The sequence below is a fragment of the Mobula birostris genome, chromosome 18 (assembly GCF_030028105.1).
Source record: "Mobula birostris isolate sMobBir1 chromosome 18, sMobBir1.hap1, whole genome shotgun sequence".
NCBI classification, from domain to species: domain Eukaryota; kingdom Metazoa; phylum Chordata; class Chondrichthyes; order Myliobatiformes; family Myliobatidae; genus Mobula; species Mobula birostris.
The window spans coordinates 7,621,358-7,641,734 of NC_092387.1; the positions used below are offsets into that span (position 1 = coordinate 7,621,358).

The window sequence follows — 20,377 nt, forward strand, 5'->3', positions numbered from 1 at the left end:
GATCAGGTTGTTATTGCTGGGGTTGTGGGGTGTTGGAGTACTGAGGATAAGCCCCCACTATCTATTAAATGCCCCCCCAACGGCCATGCATCTCAAATGGCCTCTGACAGCCAAGTCCAGCTTCTGGACTTTACATGTGACTTAGCTACTAAACCCAGCAGAACCATTTCCAAAAACAAGAGAAGGGGCAAAGGCAGGTTATTTGCACCTTAAAACCGGTCACTTCAGGTGGATGGAGTTCGTCAGCCGTGGTTGGCAGCTTATCCAGGAGAAGAAAAACTCTGACCTCAAACAAAGTAAATGGCAGGATACTTGGTAGTGTGGAGGAGCAGAGGGATCTCGGGGTACATGTCCACAGATCCCTGAAAGTTGCCTCACAGGTGGATAGGGTAGTTAAGAAAGCTTATGGGCTGTTAGCTTTCATAAGTCGAGGGATAGAGTTTAAAAGTCGCGATGTAATGATGCAGCTCTATAAAACTCTGGTTAGGCCACACTTGGAGTACTGTGTCCAGTTCTGGTCACCTCACTATAGGAAGGATGTGGAAGCATTGGAAAGGGTACAGAGGAGATTTACCAGGATGTTGTCTGGTTTAAAGAGTATGCATTATGATCAGATGTTAAGGGAGCTAGGGCTTTACTCTTTGGAGAGAAGGAGGATGAGAGGAGACATGATAGAGGTGTACAAGATAATAAGAGGAATAGATAGAGTGGATAGCCAGCGCCTCTTCCCCAGGGCACCACTGCTCAAAACAAGAGGACATGGCTTTAAGGTAAGGGGTGGGAAGTTCAAGGGGGATATCAGAGGAAGGTTTTTTTACTCAGAGAGTGGTTGGTGTGTGGAATGCACTGCCTGAGTCAGTGGTGGAGGCAGATACACTAGTGAAGTTTAAGAAACTACTAGATAGGTATATGGAGGAATCTAAGGTGGGGGCTTATATGGGAGGCAGGGTTTGAGGGTTGGCACAACATTGTGGGCCGAAGGGCCTGTACTGTGCTGTACTATTCCATGTTCTATGTTCTAACCTCCACGACCTTATGGCTATATCCACTGGGGAAGTCTTTGGGAGAAAATCCTGAGGAAAAATCTGGAGTTGGAGTCCCTAAGACAGTCCTATGTTGGGATCAACATTAACGGGCAACTTCTCTGATGTTGCTGGTGCCGAACTGTATCTGTTTCTGCCCTTCCTTTGGATTCATCAGTTGTGTGGAGAAAGGGAGCCTGTTGCATGGGCAACTGCTTATCCTCCATATGGAATGTGGACAGCCACAATGTAGCATCTGTGGTTGACCCGGAACAACAGGTGGCCTCAAGAGTAGAGCCAATAACACAGAAAGTCCCCACAATTAGGTACTCTGATTCCTAGTCAAACACCAGGTGTTTATGAAGCCACCTTCTGCTTGGTAAAGTGTCAGTCCTGCTCTGCCCTTTGTTGACGAGTTGTCTGCCTGCTAGCTCAGATCCAGGATAGTGAGACACTCTGGTCTGTAAGTAACTACTTTCTGGAAGAGATGTTACATCAAGGCTCACAAAATGCTAGAGAAACTCAGCAGGTCAGGCAGCATCTATGGAGAGAAATAAACAGCCAACGTTTTATACTGAAACCCTTCATTAGGACTCGTAAGTGTCATGAAGGGTCTTGGTCCGAAACGTTGACTGTTTTTTCCTCTCCAAAGAAGCTGCCTGACCTGCTAAGTTCCTCCAGCATTTTTTGTATGTTGCTCTAGATTTCCAACACCTGCAGTACACAAGCCTGGGCTTGTATCTGGAATTGGGGCTGTGTACAAGCCCTCCCTGGGCTTGTATCTGGAATTGGGGCTATGTACAAGCCCTCCCTGGGCTTGGATTTTGGTAATTCCTTGTGTTCCTGAGTAGATATAGATGCTGGGTCAGCAAGAAAAAGGTTTGTGCTTGAGCAAAACAGAACCGGAATCAGGTTTAACATCACTGGCATACGTTGTGAAATTTGTTGTTATTTATTTATTAATATATAAAATTAAGTAGTACAAAAAGAGAGAAAAAAAGAAAAGAAGTTGTGAGGTAGTATTCATGGACTTGTCCATTCAGAAATCTGATGGCGGAGGGAAAGAAGCTGTTCCTGAATCATTGAGTGTGTGTCTACAGACTCCTGGGCTTCCTCCATAGAAATGAGAAGAGGGCATGTTCTGGCTGATGGGGGTCCTTGATGATGGGTGCTGCCTTTTTAAGACTTCACCTTTTGAAAGTATCCTCAATGCTGGGGAGCCTAGTGCCCACGATAGAGCTGACAGAGTTTACAACCCTCTGTAGCTTTTTTCCAATCCTGTGCAGTCACACCTCCATACCAGACTGTGGTACAAACCAGTTGTAATGCTCTCAGTGGTACCTCTGCTCCTGAAGTAAATCCAAACCCAGACAGGGCAGTTACAATACTGCGTATCGAATAAAGCTCCCACAACATCTTTCTAGCATTATTTCCAAGGCAGTCAGAATGGAATGGACTGGACACAGAATAAAGAATAATACTCAAACCACCCCGTCTGGAACCATAATTAGTCCATGGTCAAAGTCACCTAGATCACATTTCTTCCACATGTTTGGTCTGAACAACAACTGAACCTCTTGACCATGTCAGCATGCTTTTATGCATTGAGTTGCTGTCACATGATTGGCTGATTAGATATTTGCATTGTTGGTGTACAGATGTACCTAATAACGTAGTTACTGAGTGTAGAATAAAGCTCCCTCAATGTCCTTCCAGCAAGTGTCACCAGGGCATTCAGAATGGATTGGACGCAGATTAAATTTTGCTCTACACCATTCTGTCAAATGCTCCCAATGTAGACCAGAATCAACTGGGTACAGAATAAAGCTCCCTCTACACAGTCACTTTAATCATTTCCAGCAAAAATATTTTGTTGTTTACCTACAAAGGTTTTAGGAACTTGGGGAGCTCATTCTACCCCTAAGGCTGTCCTGCTGTTTTACAGGATCATGCTTCATGTCATTGGTATATATAAGGCAGATACTGTTGGTTCTAGATTAGTCAGGGCATGAAGGGTTACTGGGAGAGGGCAGGAGACTGGGGCTGAGAGGGAAATGGATCAGCCATGATGAAATGGTGGAGCAGACTCGATGGGCCAAATGGCCTAATTCTTTTCCTATATTGTATGGCCTCATGGTTCATCTCTGACCGAGTGCTAACCTCCATCCTCTCTCACTTCATGTAACAGGTACCTTTCTGCCTTAAATTTAAGAATTTTAATCTGCAGGGAAGCACAGGCCAAGCAAGTGAACAGCAAGCATCACCATACTGCTCCAAAATTGAAGGGCCTGTCTTTAACTTCCACCCATATCTCCAAATCCTAATCTTGTTTCGTGTGGATATTTTCTCTCCATCTATCTTACTGTTTTCTTCCTAATATCTTGTAATCTGTAATCAAATATCCATTAAATATACCCTACATTGTGTATCCTCTCCTTGTAAGTTAACCCTTCATTATCATCTACCTCTAACATACCCCCTTTACATATGTCCAATCATTAGGTTCCCAATTTGGGCTGGGGGTTATCTCATTGAAACCTGTCAAATATTAAAATGCCAAGAAAGAGTGCCTGTATGATTATTCTATTATGGATTTATTATGTCCACAAGAAAATTAATCTCAGGGTTGTATATGGGTGACATATACGCACTTTGTTCTCATAAATTTACTTTGAATTTTTGAATGTTTTTTTAGAGTGGACACGGAGAGGATGTGGGTCAGTCTAGGACCAGAGAGCACAGCCTCAGAAAAGAAGGACGTCCCTTTAGAACAGAGATGGGGAGGAATAACTTTAGTTCTAGATTGCCATTTTTGTTCTGTATTGTGTGAAGTGTATGATGATGAAACTATTCGTAACAAATGTTAAAATTCAGTTTTTCCTTAACGTATGCACTTTGACAGTTCCCCGTACGGGTCAATTTATCTTTCGCCACCGCCAGATACCAGCTGGAGACGGTAAGACAGTGTGTGGTTGGACGTACCCCGTGTAATGTTAGTGATTTTATTTAAGTCTCTTGCATTGTGTCCAGTTATTATCGTGCTGAACTGTCCACTGATTCCAAGAGACTTCAGCAGATCATTCTTTCCGGTTTCATGTTATATTGATGATGAGGAAATGGAAGGGTGGGATAGTAAAATGGAAGATGATATGAAGGTCGATGGTGATGTGGATAGTGTCAATTGTCAAAGGTTACACTGGGACATTGATAGGATGCAGAGCTGGAGTTCAATCTGAAAAAGTGTGAAGTGATTCACTTTGGAAAGTCTTAATTTAAAGGCAGAGTACAAGGATAATGGTGGGACTCTTAGGCAGTGTGGAGGAACAGAAGAATCTTGGGGTTTGCGTCCCTCAATCCCTCAAACTCTTCGCGCAAGTTGATAAGGTTGTTACGGTGTTTAGTGTGTTGGCCTACATTAGTCGGGAGATTGAATTCAAGAGCTGTGAGGTAATTTTACAGCTCTATATAACTCCGGTTAGACCACATTTTCAAGATTATATTCATTTCTGATCACCTCATTATTAGATGTAGGATCTTTAAAGAGGATGCAGAGGAGATTTGCCATGTTACTGTCTTGATTCGAGAACATATCTTTTGAGGATAGGTTGATCTTGGGGTGAAGAAGGATGAGAGAAGACTTAAGTAAGATAGGGTATAAGATCATAAGAGACATTGATAGGGTGGATAGCCAGCACCTTTTTTTCTCCCAGGGAAGAAATGGCTTCTGTGAGGAGCATAGTTTGAAAGTGACTAGAGGAAAGTATAGAGAGATTGTTCAAGGGAGTTTTTTTTTCTTTACACAGAGAGTGATGGGTGCGTGGAATGTGCTGCCAGGAGTGATGGTAGAGACATTTAAGATAGGCACATGGATGAAAGAAAATCCCTCCCGCACGCCCTTCATGTTTCTTTCCTCCATGTGCCTATTTAAGAGCATCTTAAGTGTCCCTAATTTATCAGCCTTCATCACCACCCCTGGCAGAACGTTCCATGCATTTTGCATTTTAAAAAAAAAAGATCTCTGACATCCCCTATACTTTCTGTCAATCATCTTAAAATCATGCCCTCCCGTATTAGCCATATCAACTCTGAAGAAAAGGTCTCTAGTTGTCCACTCTGATCATCTTGTACACCTCTATCAAGTCACCTTTCGTTCTCCTGCACTCCAAAGTGAAAGGCCCTAGCTCACTTAGCCTGTCCTCATAGGACATGCAGCATCCTGGTAAATCTGCTCTGCACCGTTTCGACAGTTTCCATGTCCTTCCTTTAATGAGGTGACCAGAACTGAACACACTATGTCAAGATACAGAAATGCAGAGTTGACTTTGTGTAATGTCTGTCTCCACTGTGTCCTCTAAATTGATGAATCTCTTCCATAAACAAAAGTTCACTGGGTTCAAGCTGCCATTCATCATTTTGTCCTCAAATGATTTGATTTCTGCCCATTGGTGTGGCTGCATTCTGAAGGGCAGTTCCAGGTTCCAGCCCTCCTGGGAGGGTTTGTAAAATATCTTGTACCCGTTCAGAAGGATGGAATGAAACTTGGGTGTTGTGTTTAACAATTAACATGGAGGAAAGGTCAGTTGCCCTGATCTGCCTTTTTCTTTCAGAAAACCTTCTTATTTCCAACAGCGTCCACAAAAGAGTAATAGACTTGCATCACTGAGATGCATTAAAGTTGTCTCGATTACTACAAAGTGCCTTTTAATCTGATCTCAGGAGCTGGGCCATTTTCAGAGGGTCCAATGTTCTTTGTGTTGCTCAGAACTCATTTATTACCTGGCAGCTGTGAGATTGGTGGTTCCCAGACATCTTGCTGCTTCAAATTCAGTAAAGCACATATTTCCATCCCATCTATTTGTTAGAAATTGGGGATGTCATGGATATTCAAATTCAAGTTTAATTATCATTCAGCCTTACATGAATACAGCCGAACGAAAACAGCTTTCCTCTGGGGCCATGGTGCAAAACACAGTACAGACAGTCACACGCAGTAGAAGGCACGTACAGCCCAGGAAAGACAGCAGTAAACATGCAGTCACACACACATAAAGTATAACATAGCCCACGTCCTGTAGACTAATCATGCCTGGATCTTAGAGCAAGCCCACTGCAGACCACAAGTGAATGCAACCCAGATTGTTTTCCATTTTGCAAGCTCTGGAGGGGCCAGCCCCCAATCAGCATGAACTCCAGCATGCCTGCTGCATTATTCTCTCTCCCACACTGCCTTCAGCGTCTCTTCTTCCCCCCGGGGTGGCTGCTACAGGCAACCCCGCAGCTTGAGGCCTAGTCTGCACTTCAACCAAGCCCAATGGTCAGGGTATATAAAATCTCTGACAAAATTACCTCTATAGTTTTAAAGCCTCGAGCTCCCTAAAATCTTTAGTGCTTCTGACATTAGGAACGGCTTAGTAGAATAAAGGAATGGATTCGGTACAGAGAGCTACCCCTACCATTAGCTCGCCTCTGTCACTTGGGAATGGTGGTTAATTAACTGTGGTAGGGGTTCGTTAACGTGGTTCCTGTATCCACCATGTGCAGAGAGGGAGAAAAGTGTGTTGGGCAGGGGATGTGGTGCTGGAAACTTGGCCCAGTTTCAACCATGTGCAGTGAACCGCTCGTTGGGCTGGCTGTAATGTTTGGACGTCCATATTGCTGGAAGTGGCCAAGTCCAGTAATACACTCGTGGGAACTGGCAATGTGGTTCTTCTCAGGGATTCGTAATGTCCAAATCGAGCTGCTCCAGGAACAAGCAATCAAAGAAAACTTACTGGAAGCAGAGGTCCATCTGTTTGTACATCTGCCAAGTTGTTTTGGACACCAACTATTCCTTGTGGAATATGGAATCTGTTGCTCTTATAGACCTTTAGCTCTGATGCAAAATGTGCATTATTTTTCAAGATGTTAAACTTTATGTTTAATTTTACTCAACATCCTTTTAAATTCCTCAAATAATACAGATGGTGCTGGCTACCAACTCATTCTACTAACCAGGGTGTCTTTCTGGATATTCCCTGCTATTTAGTCATGAGCTGTGCTAACTGCTATTTACAAACTTGACTTCCTCACCATGTCCATAGTTGTTGTTACTCAGTGCCCTGTTACCTTTGTTCGTAAGGCAAAGGTATTTGCTCTATCACTCCATCCCAAAACCTGTTTCCCAAGTTTTAACTATCCTCCCTTTAAAGGGCACAGAGGAAAAAAAAACATTCATTTGTTCCCTGAAACATTGTTCAAATCCAGCCCAGACAGAGACTGGCAGGAGATTCGAAAGTTACAAGAACTCCAGTTGGCTTTTCATTTGAAAGTTCTCAGCTCCCACAGTAGAGGCCCCAAATTCTGTGTGAGTTCGTGGAAAGTGTTGGCAGATAATCTAAAATATCCCTAAAACTATTTGCTAGAAAAATATTCGCTTTTCTATTGAAGCAGTTAGTATGAGAGGCATGCGAATTGAAGGATAGTGCCCTGGGGAAAGCCTGAACAGTGATGTTTGTCCAAGGATTTCTGGCAGTGGAGTTTTGTTATGTTGTCTTCTCGTGCACCAATCTCTTGATGCGTTCCGCAGCAGTTAGTGTACCACTTAACAACTGCACAGCCACCTAGAGATAGATCACAGAAACTGCAGAAATAGACCATAAAATATAGGAGCAGAATTAGGCCACTCAGCCCATCGAGTCTGCTTTGCCATTCCATCATGGCTGATTTGCTATATCTCTCAACCCCTTACTTCTGCCTTCTCCCTGTAACCTTTGATGCCCTGACTTAAGAACCTATCAATTTCTGCTTTAAATATACTCAATGACTTGTCCTCCACAACTGTCAGTGCCAATGTATTCCACAGGTTTAAATCCCACACCTTTGAGCTAAAGAAATTCTTCCTCGTCTCTGTTCAAAATGGACATCCCTCTATCTTGAGGCTGTGCCCTCTGGTCCTGGACTCACCCACGATAGCAAACATCCTCTCCACTCTATCTCAGCCTTTCAGTATTTGACAGGTTTCTATGAGTTCCCTCCCCATCCCACCCCCCTCCCCCATTCTTCTAAACTCCAATGAGTGTAGGCCCAGAACCAACAAACACTCTGTGTATGTTAACCCTTTTGTTCCCAGAATCGTTCTTGTGAACCTCTTCTCTCAACTGCCAGATAAGGGACCTAAAACTGCTCACAGTACTTCAAGTGAGGCCTCCTCACCAATGTCTTGTATCAGTGGTCCCCAACCACCGGGCCGCAAAGCATGTGCTACCGGGCCACGAGGAAACGATATGATTTGGCGATATGAAACAATATGAGTCAGCTGCACCTTTCCTCATTCCCTGTCACGCACTGTTGAACTTGAACATAGGGTTGCCAACTGTCCCGTATTAGCCAGGACAACCTGTATATTGGGCTAAATTAGTTTGTCCCATACGGAACCACCCTTGTCCCGTATTTCCCCTGCTAAGGTAGAGCGTTCCTATGAAACCATTTGTAAGCCGAAATGGCGTAAAGCGAAGAAGCAGTTACCATTAATTTATACGGGAAAAATTTTTGAGCGTTCCCAGACCCAAAAACTGACCTACCAAATCATACCAAATAACACACAAAACCTAAAATAACACTAACGTAGAGTAAAAGTAGGAATGATATGATAAATACACAGCCTACGTAAAGTAGGAATGATGTATGTACGGTGTAGTTTCACTTAACAGAATCGGGAAGATTAAGCCAAAACTGATTTGTAGAAAAAAAATTGGCACGTACACCGTATGCGCACATCACGCATGCAAGGCTTCATGGTCATGGTAATCTTTCTTAGGGTAAACACAAGTGTCTCGTATTTGACTGCTACTTTTGTCCCTAATTTGGGAGTGAGAAAGTTGACCCCCCCCCCAGGCCGGCCAGTCCACAGTGCAAAAAAGGTTGGGGACCCTTGTCTTATACAGCCTCAGCATTACATCCTTGCTCTTTTTTTGTCGTCCTTTGGAAACGAATGCTAACATTGCATTTGCCTTCCTTACCACCGACTCAGCCTGCAGATTAGCCTTTAGAGAGTCCTGCATGAGGACACCCGTCCATTTGAAGCTGAGGAAATCTACATTCAAACAACCAGTTTCAGAGGTACTCTTCAGGACCTGGATCTCTGTCTGTTCCATTTGTAGAAGAGTTTCCTCAACATTCTCAAACACTCCCAGGACAGGAGTTACACAGAGTAAAGATTGCTGCACACTGTTCCGTTGCATGCTCCCATTACAGGGGTACTCCAGCTGAGGTACCCTCTACTGGGTCCATTTTCAGTGGTAGCTCTCTTTACTTTACCTTGGGTGCTATATAGCATAGCAGTTAATAGGTCATTGGTCGTTGTAAATTGTCCTGTGATTTGGCTAGGGTTAATATTGATGGGTTGCTGGGCCTGTTCCATGCTGTGTCTCTAAATAAGTACAAGGGTTAGAGTGAAAATTGCTGTACATTGTCATTACAGGAGCTCTCTTCCAGCTGAGGTACAGAGTAAAACTCCGTCTACTGGGTCTGTTCCCCATGGCAGTTCTCTTTACGTATGCTGGATGAAACAGGTCATGTTTGATGGATACTGGTTCATGATGTGATCCAATCCAGCTGCCAGCCTTTGCTGACTATATAACTCTGTTGTCTGTGGGACCATTCAGGATGCTGTTAGTGATAAAACTGTCTTTGCAACGTGAGAAATTAAAAATGGAACAGTGGGAAAAGTGCGGGTAAACACAAAATACTCTGCAGATGCTGGGGTCAAAGCAACACTCACAACACACTGGAGGAACTCAGCAGGTCGGGCAGCATCCATGGAAACGATCAGTCTTGGTATGAACATGGAATTCTCCAACTTCCAGTAATTCCCTCCCCCTCCCTTATTCTATCCCTATTTCACTCTGCCCCCTCCCCCAGCTGCCTATCACCTCCCTCATGGTTCTGCCTCCTTCTACTACGCATTGTGTTTTCCCCTATTCCTTCTTCACCTTTCCTGCCTATCCTCTCCTTGCTTCCCCTCCTTTTATCTTTCCCCTTACAGGTTTCCCCCGCCATCCGAAGGTAGAGCATTCCCATGAAACGGTTCATAAGCCGGAATGTCGTAAAGCGAAGAAGCAATTACCATTTATTAATATGGGAAAATTTTGTGAGCGTTCACAGACCCAAAAATAACCTACCAAATCATGCCAAATAACACATAAAACCTAAAATAACAGTAACATATAGTAAAAGCAGGAATGATATGATAAATACACAGCCTATGTAAAGTAGAAATACTTTTCCACAATCATTGCCTGAACTGTTCTCCGTAGCGAAAATCTCACGCAAGCGCTCTCCACAGAAATGTGGCGCAAGCATGTTTGTTTTGGCTGTTTTCTTAAAGATGTGCTGTGTACCTCCCGGGCACTACTGTACCCCAGCATGCTTCGCGGATCGGTATCGGTTCGCGGCCTGGGGGGTGGGGTGGTGGGACTCTGGGGTGTCATCTCATCGTCGTCTGTTTCCATTAGGGTGGGCAGCTCATCTTCTCCTATGACTGCCTACCTCGATGTCAAAGCTCGAGGTTCGTCGTCTGATGTGGAAGGCTTGAAAAACGACAGTACAGTATGCTTGACTGCTGAGCCTCGTGGATTTTTCTATCATACAGTTCTTTGTAAGGACCAAACCATCTTGCAAATAGGCCCTAAACCAATGGACCCTTTCAAAATTAAAGTTGTACTTTATCATTACTCATTCGGTTTCGATTGTTATCCTTTCCTCTTCCAATTGCATCAGCTCATCTATCAGTTCATGGTCATGGGATGCCAAAACCTCTTCAACATCATCTTTGTCAACTTCCACAAGCCAAACTCACTTTGTCCTTACCTTGTTCACCACGATTGAAACGCCTAATTATGTCTAGTTTTACGCTAAGTGTAACACCCTTACGAGCTCGTTCAGGCTTTTCCGATACCTTAGAACTCAACTTGCAAACGGCTGCTCACAGGCACGTGTTTAAGCAAAGCTGGCGAGAATGCCGTTCCGAATCCGGGGGAGAGCGGCTGCTCGGGGCGCGCGCTGATTTTTTGTCGCGCACTGCCTTTTTTCATAACAGTGAAACACCTTCTGTTAGCGAAAACAGGGAACTAATGTAGGTCTTTCATAACAGTGAGGTTTCATAAAGCGAACATTCGAAAAGCGGGGGACGCCTGTATAGGTTTTTCACCTGGAACCTATCAGCCTTCTCTTTCCCACCCTCCCCCCACCTTCTTTATAGGGCCTCTGCCCCTTCCCCCTTCAGTCCTGACAAAGGGTTCCAGCCCGAAGCGTTGACTGATCATTTCCACGGATGCTGCCCGACCTTCTGAGTTCCTCCAGCGTGTTGTGGGAAAAGTGTGGGTTTAGCTCTAGGAGTTGTAGTGAGATGTGCAGAGATTAAATAGTGCTGGGATTGAGGAGCTCATTGTTTACGTGCTTTACGTTAGGGTTGTAGTTTACCCTCATGAGGCATTTCAGTGATTGGTTAAGGGGAGGGTTATCTGGGGTTATGTTGACTGATGATAAGGCTATTATAAACTAAACTAATAATTATAAAATTCTCATATCTCACTAGTACAGTTCTGTTTCCTCACCTTTAACATGGGCTCATTTGAAACTTTCACAAGCTTCTGCAGATCAGCACTTCTCACAGAATTGTGTGTAACAAACGCCTTTGCCCTTTGCAAGGGGAGGAACTGTGTCGTTTGAAATACACTCAGGGTGATGGCATTACTGGGAATTACATGTCTTGTGCCTGGGCACATCTGCTTATAACACATCCTTCCACAGAGTAAATTCTATTACTCTGTCTCTGTCTCTTGACTCTCTCACCCCCAACCTCCCCCACTCCCACCCTCACTCTCCCCACTCCCACCCTCACTCTCCCCCCACCCTCTCCCACTCCCACCCTCACTCTCTCCCACTCCCACCCTCACTCTCCACCCCACCCTCACTCTCTCCCTTCACTCTCTGAGTCTCTCTGATACATGCACACACACACTAACAATGGAGACCTCTCTTTGAAAGCTTGTGTTTCTGCTTTGTGAAGGAGAATCCCACCCTGGGGCAGTGAGGAGAAGCCACCTCGATTGAGACTGATCTCGGCACTCAGCAGGTGATGTGTTTTCACAATCTTCCTCCTCAGCAGCTGAGGCCTTTACAATTGCAACCTGCGTTTTCCTCTGTAGGATTGATTCCTGCTGTTCCAGTTCAGTTTATGACGGACTTGTGAACCAGTGTTGTTGCTCACTGCCCCTCCTCCTCGTCCGGCCACCCACTGACTTCCAACCTGCTCCGAGGCTGTGACAGTTCAGGATCCAGGAGCCTGTGGTGGCCTCGGGCAGAGTTCTGTTTACCGGGGATTTGGACACTACATGGGATCAGGCAAACAGAGAGAGAGAGAGAGCATGCGAATGGAAACCCTGTAAATTGTGGAAATAAATTGTGTGTTGACAAAGTCCCAAATGACGATCTGATCCTACACTCAGGTGGGAAGTTCAAGGATTTTGAGTATTTTTAGTAACATTGGAAATTCGGCAGCACGGAGTAAGGAGGGTTGGACGGACAGGATGAGGGGGTGTCGTGGCACTGACCTGTCAGTAGTGCAAAGAGCACATTGTGTGCACAGTAAGAGTGTGGTAGCTCCGGCCAAGGCTCTTGATCCAGAGACGAGCTTGAAACCCAGCACATGAGTTGGGGAAATAAAACATAGTTTTTAATAACGTTCACTTCTGGTAAAGGAAACCAGAGAACCATTGGATAGTTGGAGAGACCCATGTCGTTCAGGGAGGAAGTCTGCTGTTCTCCCTCCACTGCAGCTGCCCAGAGGGACCATGAATGGCGGACCTGGCAGCAGCACATTATCCTGTGTGGGACTCGATGAGAGAGCACTTCAACGCGGGGTTCGGAGTTGTAGGTTAAAAAGACCCCAGGTGAAATCTGTTGGTACAATATCTTGATTAGAATAAGTCAGTTCCACTCAAAGAAACTCGTCTTTCCCATGCCCCCCTCTCCCACCATTCACAAACTGGGGCACCACGGCAGTGTAGTGGTTAGCGCAACCCTGTTACAGCTCAGGGTGTTGGAGTTCAGAGTTCAATTCCGGCATCCTCTGCAAGGAGTTTGTACGTTCTCCCCGTGAATGCATGGGTGTCCTCCGGGTGCTCCGGTTTCCTCGTGCAGTCCGAGGACCCACTGGTTCGTAGATTAATTGTCCTGTGATTAGGTTAAGGTAAAATTGGTAGGTTGCTGGGTGGGGGGTGGGTGCGGTTTGCTTAAAGAGCTGGAAGGACTGTTCCGCATAGTATCTCCAAATAAATAAAAATAAACAAACAGTGAAGAAGAATGTGGGGGATTATTTTGCAAGAACAGTGTATATTGGAAGGGTCTTCCAAGTTGCCTTTGACTTGGTCACCAAAACCTTTGGGGGGGAAGGATGCGTGCATCGTGTCAGCTGGTTTCTTGTGCCTGCTGTCTGCTGCCGCTCAGTGGATCATCCCCCTCTTACCCTCTCTCTCCACTTTGCCTCTATAGGACCAATTCCGACTCTGCCCTGCACACCAGCGCTCTCAATCCCAGTCCGCAGGATGCCTTCGTGGGGGAGAGCCAGTCGTTCCCACAGCAAGATCGGCGGCATGGTGAGATGAGGGGAAATTTCCACATTACAGCTTAATCCCTGGAATGGCAAGGGAGAGCAGGGTGGTCTGTGTACCCCGGTGTGGGATTACAGTGGATAAGATTCTGAGATGGTCTGGAGAGTCAATCCAAGTGTTGGTGCTCAACACGTCACAAGCACCAGCCTACTCACCATCAATAACATACACACAGAAAGGTGCCGGCAAAAGGCCAGTAACATCATGAAGGATCCCACCCACCCTGCTCATAGACTGTTTGTCCCACTCCCATCAGGGAGGAAGCTACATAGCATTCACACCAGGACCACCAGACTCAAAAACAGTTACTTTCCCCAAACAGTAAGGCTGATCAGCTCCTCCACCCATGAACCCACCCCTCCATATACCCAACCATCACTGCTTTATCATTTACTGTCATTCACCTTATGTACACATTATGGAGATACAATCAATCTGTGTATGTGAGCTATCCTATTTATTTATATTTGTTGTGTTTTTTTATTATTATTGTGTTCCTTATCATTCGTGGGCTTTTTTGTACTGCATCAGATCCCAGAGTAACAACTCGTTTGTTGTTCTTCACACTTGTTTTCAAGAAATGCCATGAAACCATCTTGAATCCTCAGGAAAGATGGACAGTGGGGAGTGAAATGTCCTTGCTCAGACTGTGAATCATTGGAATTGCGATAGGCAAGGCACTGATATATCGATCCTGTTGCTGGCCAATGGGATTAATGTGAATGGGCAAAATGCTCAGAGTGAAGGTGATGGGCCGAAGTGCCTGTTTCTGTGCTGAACAATTCAGATTCTCCAGTGCAGGGAGCCTGGGTAATCAGTCAGTTAATACCCTTCTAAGATAATCGAGGAATCTCCTGCCCCCCTCTCCTCTCTACCCCCACGCCAGGCTACCCTGCCACCCCCCACCCCACCCCTATAGGGGCTAGCCTGTCTCCATTCCTCCTGTAGTAGTCCACAACCAGCTCCTTTGTTTTTACAACATTGAGGGAGAGGATCCTAGGATTGAGAAGCTAATTATCTGAAGAGCATTTGATGGCTCTGGGCCCATACTCACTAGAGTTCAAGAGACTGAGAGGTGACCTCAGTGAAGCCTATCGACAGACAGGAAAAGGGGCAAAGGCAGGTTTCTGGTGCATTGAAACCAGTCACTTCGGGCAGATGGGGCTGGTCAGCCATGGTTGGCAGCTTGTCTTGGAGATTGAAAACTCTGATCTCAAACCTCTGCCGCCTTGCAGTTATACCCACTCACAGGGAAGACTTTGGGAATAACCTCTGAAGAAATATTTGGAGCTGGAGTCCCCTAAGGCAATCCAACATTGAGTTGTGTAATGCTGCTGGTGTCAGACTGTATCAGTTCCTGCCATTATGTGGATTCATCAGCTGCGTGGAGAGGGGGGGCCTGCTGCATGAGCAACAGCTTATTCTCCATGTCGTACTGCCCTGGCTTGCATGATGGCTTACGTATTGAATGTAGACAGCCAAGACACAAAATCTGTGGTTGTCCCTGACCAATGAGGGCCTCTATGTGATCAGGTTGGAATGTGGATCTGAGGTGCAGAGTCAGTCCTGATTTTATTGTCAGGGGGAGGCAAACTTAAGGGCTGCGGCTTCTTTAACAGTCCGGGGCTGTGCTCTGGAATTGTAGGAAGAGTCAGGTATGTGGTCATTGGTTGACAGCACCATTGGGCTTGACTGCTTTTTACAGTGCATGAATCTGCCAGCATCGTTATTCACTGTGAACACTGAGCTCTGGCTCCGGATTGGGGTGCTGGAGAATCAGAACCATGTTTATAATCGCTGACATAATTTGTTGTTTTATGGCAGCAGTATAGTGCAATACATAAAATATGCTATACATTAGAATAGTAACTACTGTGTATATTAAAATAGATAATTAGTGCAAAAAGAGAGAGAAAAGAAGTGAGATAGTGTTCATAGACCATTCGGAAATCTGATGGCGGAGGGGGAAGAAGCTGTTCCTAAAGCATTGAGGGCCCTGTGCCTCCTCCCTCTACTGGGGAAGCGGATGCCCATGGTGGAGCTGGCTAAGTTTACAATTCTCCACAGCCTTTTCCTGGTCCTGTGCAATGGCCCCTCCAAACCACTGATACAACCAGTTAGAATGCTCTCTACGGTACATCTGCACAAATTTGCATGAGTCTTTGGTGATAATACCAACTCTCCTAAAACTCTTAATGAAATATTGCCACTGGTGTGCCCTCTTTGTAATTGCGTCAAATTATTTGGCCCAGGTTAGGTAGGTAGAACAGGATAGCAGAACTACCTGTTGGCCACTTGCGCTAAGTAAAGTCTGCCCGGCTAGAGTGTTGTCAGGAGAGAAAAGAACCAAGAGGAGGTTGTGTACTCACCTGGTTTCCCAGTGCGTTGGAAATGGGACATTTCACCCAATAAACTGTGGTGTTCATTTATCTCCAAATCAAAGTTGATGCATTGAATAATGGATTCTTACAGCACAGCAGTGTCGCAGGAAATCAGCACCATCATCAGAGAGTCCCACCACCCAGACCATGCTCTTTTCTCCCCGCTGCCATCAGGAAGAAGGTACAGGAGCCTCAGTGCCCACACCACCAGGTTCAGAAACAGTTTGATGAGCTTCCAGCAGAAGTGGTTGAGGCAGGCTCTATGTTGTCATTTAAAGTTAAACTGGATAGATATATGGACAGGAAAGGAATGGAGGGTTATGGGCTGAGTGTAGGTCGGTGGGACTAGGATAGGGTAAGAGTTTGGCACGGACTAGAAGGGCCGAGATGGCCTGTTTCCGTGCTGTAATTGTTCTATGGTTATATATAGTTCCTACCCCTCAACCATCAGGCCTTTGAGCCAGATGAGATAACTTCACTTACTCAAAGGTTGAACTATTTCCACAACCGATGGACTCACTTTCAAGGAGTGTTCATCTCATGTTCTTGATACTTATTGCTTATTTATTTATTTGTTTATTTTTATTTCTGTACTTGCATGTGGGTTGTTTGTCTGTCTTGTATTTTTCATTGATTCTGTAGTGTTTCTTTGTATCTATTGTGAATGTGCACAAAAAATTGGACTTCAAAGTTGTTTGTGGTGACATATGTACTTTGATAATAAATTTACACTGAACTTTGAGGGATGGGCCTTTCTGCCCATCAACTCCATAAACACATCCCATATTTATTCTGTACCTCTCCCACCAGGTTCTAATCTTCACCTACACACTCAGGAGGGTTTATAGCAGCAGGCAAACCTTTCAGACTGCATGTCTTTGGGATGTGGGAGGAAACTGGGCCTCTGGGGAAAGTCGTGCTGTCACAAGAAGACTAGACTCCAAGCAGACAGCAGGGGAGATCAGCATAGAACTTGGGTCTCTGGGGCCACAAGACAGCAGCTCCTGTTATGTCGTTCTTACAGCTATGATTCATTTGTTGACATGATTGGATTAAAGTGTTCTGTGATTGTTAGCTGGTTGCTGTCACCCTCTGCAATGTGATTGTCTTCTCCTTTTGCAGTGAACTATTACGATGAAATGGACATTCAGGGGGAAGGTGAGTTCCGGTTGGCATCGTTTCGTGTCAAGCTCGTGTGCAGCCTGAAAGGTTGAGAGTAACTAACCACCAACACCTGAGACCGTTCCCTGGTTGGGTCCCAGCTCTTAGCTTGCTTGCAATCTTATCACTACTGATTAAGCTGTGAGCTCATATAAGTTGAGGGTATAATTGTGACCAGGAAATTGCTATTGCTCAAGAAATGTCATAATAGAAGTAGCTGCTAGTCTGTAAACCAACATCCCTTGAGATATGAACAGTGTTAAATAAATACAAGATGTAGTCACCAAATGAATTGTACTTCTCCCTTCAAGCCTCTTACAGTCTTTTAAAACATCCTCTCATTAACTTTCACTTTGAGTACTACTATGTTAAATCTGGCATTCATTTGAATATTATATTTGTTTAAAGAACTCCCCAGAAACTCAGGGCATAACTGAGTCCTCAAATGTAATTGTACCCTCCATGTATAACTACCTGTCTAACTATCTTCCAGATATCAGTGTGCCTCCTAGGAATACCCAGAGCTCCATTCCCAGCATGCAGAGAATCCACCCAGAACTGGCAGTGCAGTGGTCCACCTTTGCCAAGCTCTCAGATCCGGGTCAGAGTGGGACAAGATTGTTCAGGCTTCCTCTTTCTCAACAATAAGCAGATTATTCTGGAGGGTCATGGTCAGCCTCCTGTGGTCCTGTACTCAGTAGTGTGTAGTCTTGGTGAAACGTTCGTTGGAGCACCGTGTAGCAACCTAGACAAGGGTATATTGAGGAGTAAACAAATGTAGGTCTTCAACATTGAGGTGGTCCAGAGAGTAGACTTTGAGATAGTCCTTGTGGACAAGACCTGAACAAGGTGTCAGTGGAGTATAAGAAGATTATTTAAAAATCCAGTAGAAAGTTCAGGAGAAACTTTTATACTCATGGAGAAGATATCAAACTTTAAAGGCAAATTTATTGTTGAATGGGGATGGGGGAAGATCAGAGGATATGGCGATGAGTGGGAGAAGGTTCATGTGGAGTTGTAACCTAATGGACTAAGTAATCCTGGTAGTATAGGGACAATGTAAAATTATTGGAATAATGTTGGCATCTGTTTATCTTCAACATGAAATGGCTGGAGTGTCAGGAGAGGCAGGAAAGTCCGTGAAATGATCATCATGTTGAAGAACCATATTCTGCAATGGAGGAGAAGGTGAACACTTTCAATGAGAGTTATCTACACGTCCCAGTCATTTTCATAGCAAACTGCTGCCGAGATCTATCAGATTCCTACCGCTGGAATCTTATTGTGGTTTCTTGCCAAAATTATTGCCCTTGCTCTAGTTGAGGTTCTTGAAAAGTTTATAACCAAGAAACCCTTCAGAAGAGTTGGAAGATCATTTGTTGTTGGGGAGCTGATACTTTGTGTAGTTTCCTCAGAGGTTAAAACCCCCTAAGTCATCAGAACACTATGTCATTGTGTCTTCAGGCAGAGGGGTTTCCCATTAATCGATTCAGATATCGATTAATTATTTCAGTAATCGATTTGAAGTTCGATTATGAAATTGTTTCATGTTATCCTAATCATTTAATTTTATTTTCCTTTAAAGGATTTTGTTTCTTTCCAGTCTATTATTTTCTCCATCTTCATTGCATTATTAATAGATTACTGCTTTTTATTCAGTCTTTTCATTCCCGGTTCCAACGACGGAAGATAATCTGTTAAAGCTGAACAAACCTTTGCCAAAACAGCTGTGGGAAGCGAAGAAGGTGAGTGGCAGATTGCTTCAGCAAACATCTCCACTGTTTGAGTTTCTGCACCTTTCTTTTGGAATCCATAACCCTTTGGTGAAGCCTTCTCACACCATTCTCACTCAATGCCAGCTCCTCAACTGTAATAATGACTGAGTTCATACAACTTAAATCAAATTAAACTGCAAGTTTATTAGACTGTCAGTATTAATTGCACACTTAAGGATTACATACCTGGTCTATTGATGTTGGATGAAAAACTGGAGTCTTCCTGCTTGAGATTTGAGAGCTAGATGCTTGGGAAGGTGAAAATCGAAGATGTTATGCCAGTCTCAGTCTAAAAGTGGCAAGACGAGGGAGTTTGAGAGAATACGGTGCAACAGGCTGGAGATAGGGTGGACGTGGGCTGGAGGGTGGTGACAGAGAAGAGGAGCTTTGCAATTATTGGTTAAACGGACAGATGAAGGCAGAGGTTCGGAGCTGGAATTAAAAAGAAATGTAAGCAGCAGTGGGTGATGTAATTCCTCAGTCCTGAAGGTCACTCTCAGCTGGCACCCATCCACTTTCCTCTGAACCCTTTGGTATCCAAACAAGTGTTAGAATCACAACTAAAGAATCACACAGCAAACTATCAGGCCATTCGGCCCACTGATTGCATGCTGATCAAGCACCCATTTACACTCATCCCATTTTGTGCTCCCACTTTTCCATCAATTCCTTCTCTCCATCTTGTCTTTATCATTCGTCTACACAGGAGACACAATTTTCAGTGACTTATCTTTACACTGATCCTATTTTTCCTCTTTCATCCAGTCTTACTCCCCCTCTGTCCCTCTATCATCCCAGTGTTATCCCCCTCTGCCTGTTCTTCTATCATCCAGTGTTGCCCCCTCTCTGTTCCTCTTTCATCCCAGTGTTATCCCCCTCTCTGCCTTTTCTTCTTTCATCATGTTACCCGCTCTGTTTGTTCCTCTATCATCCCAGTGTTACACCTCTAATCTGTTCCTCTTTCATCCCAGTGTTACCCCCTCTGTCTTTTCTTTCACCCCTTTTACAGTTGTGCCCATTTCATTATTTTGCCTACTCATTGTTCCAACTGAAATGAAACACTTTGTTCTTCTTGTAAGCTTTATGGCAGTCGGCAGACCAATGTAAGGTGCAATACGCCACCTACTGAGTTGAAGTGTGGAGCAAAGGGACAGGAAGCTTACGTCTGTAAATCCCCACCCTCCAAACAACACTCAAATAATGTTGAAAAGTCTAATGCTTTTCAGAAGGTCAAATACATACTTGTATACATTATTATGGTGGTGATATCCTAACAGATGTTCCATGCAAAGCTGTGTCTGACCCAAAGATCTCAATTCAGCAATTGGTGTTTCCTTGGCACCTCATAGGAGCTACATTTCTCAGTGAAACTCTTTGCATTTCTCAGA

General features: G+C 44.6%; 1 protein-coding gene across 4 annotated transcripts in view; it reads left to right on the plus strand.

Moving 5' to 3' along the window:
• crtc3 (CREB regulated transcription coactivator 3) overlaps positions 1–20,377 on the plus strand; it is a 107,452-nt gene that overhangs the window by 64,434 nt on the left and 22,641 nt on the right. For 3 of the 4 annotated variants that reach the window (XM_072282130.1, XM_072282132.1, XM_072282133.1), the window contains 5 exons: positions 3,917–3,978; positions 12,070–12,135; positions 13,554–13,657; positions 17,176–17,211; positions 18,874–18,959. In XM_072282130.1, the coding sequence (XP_072138231.1) occupies positions 3,917–3,978; positions 12,070–12,135; positions 13,554–13,657; positions 17,176–17,211; positions 18,874–18,959 (354 nt within the window). The remainder of the gene's footprint in view (positions 1–3,916; positions 3,979–12,069; positions 12,136–13,553; positions 13,658–17,175; positions 17,212–18,873; positions 18,960–20,377) is intronic. The other variant, XM_072282131.1, reaches the window with a different exon arrangement.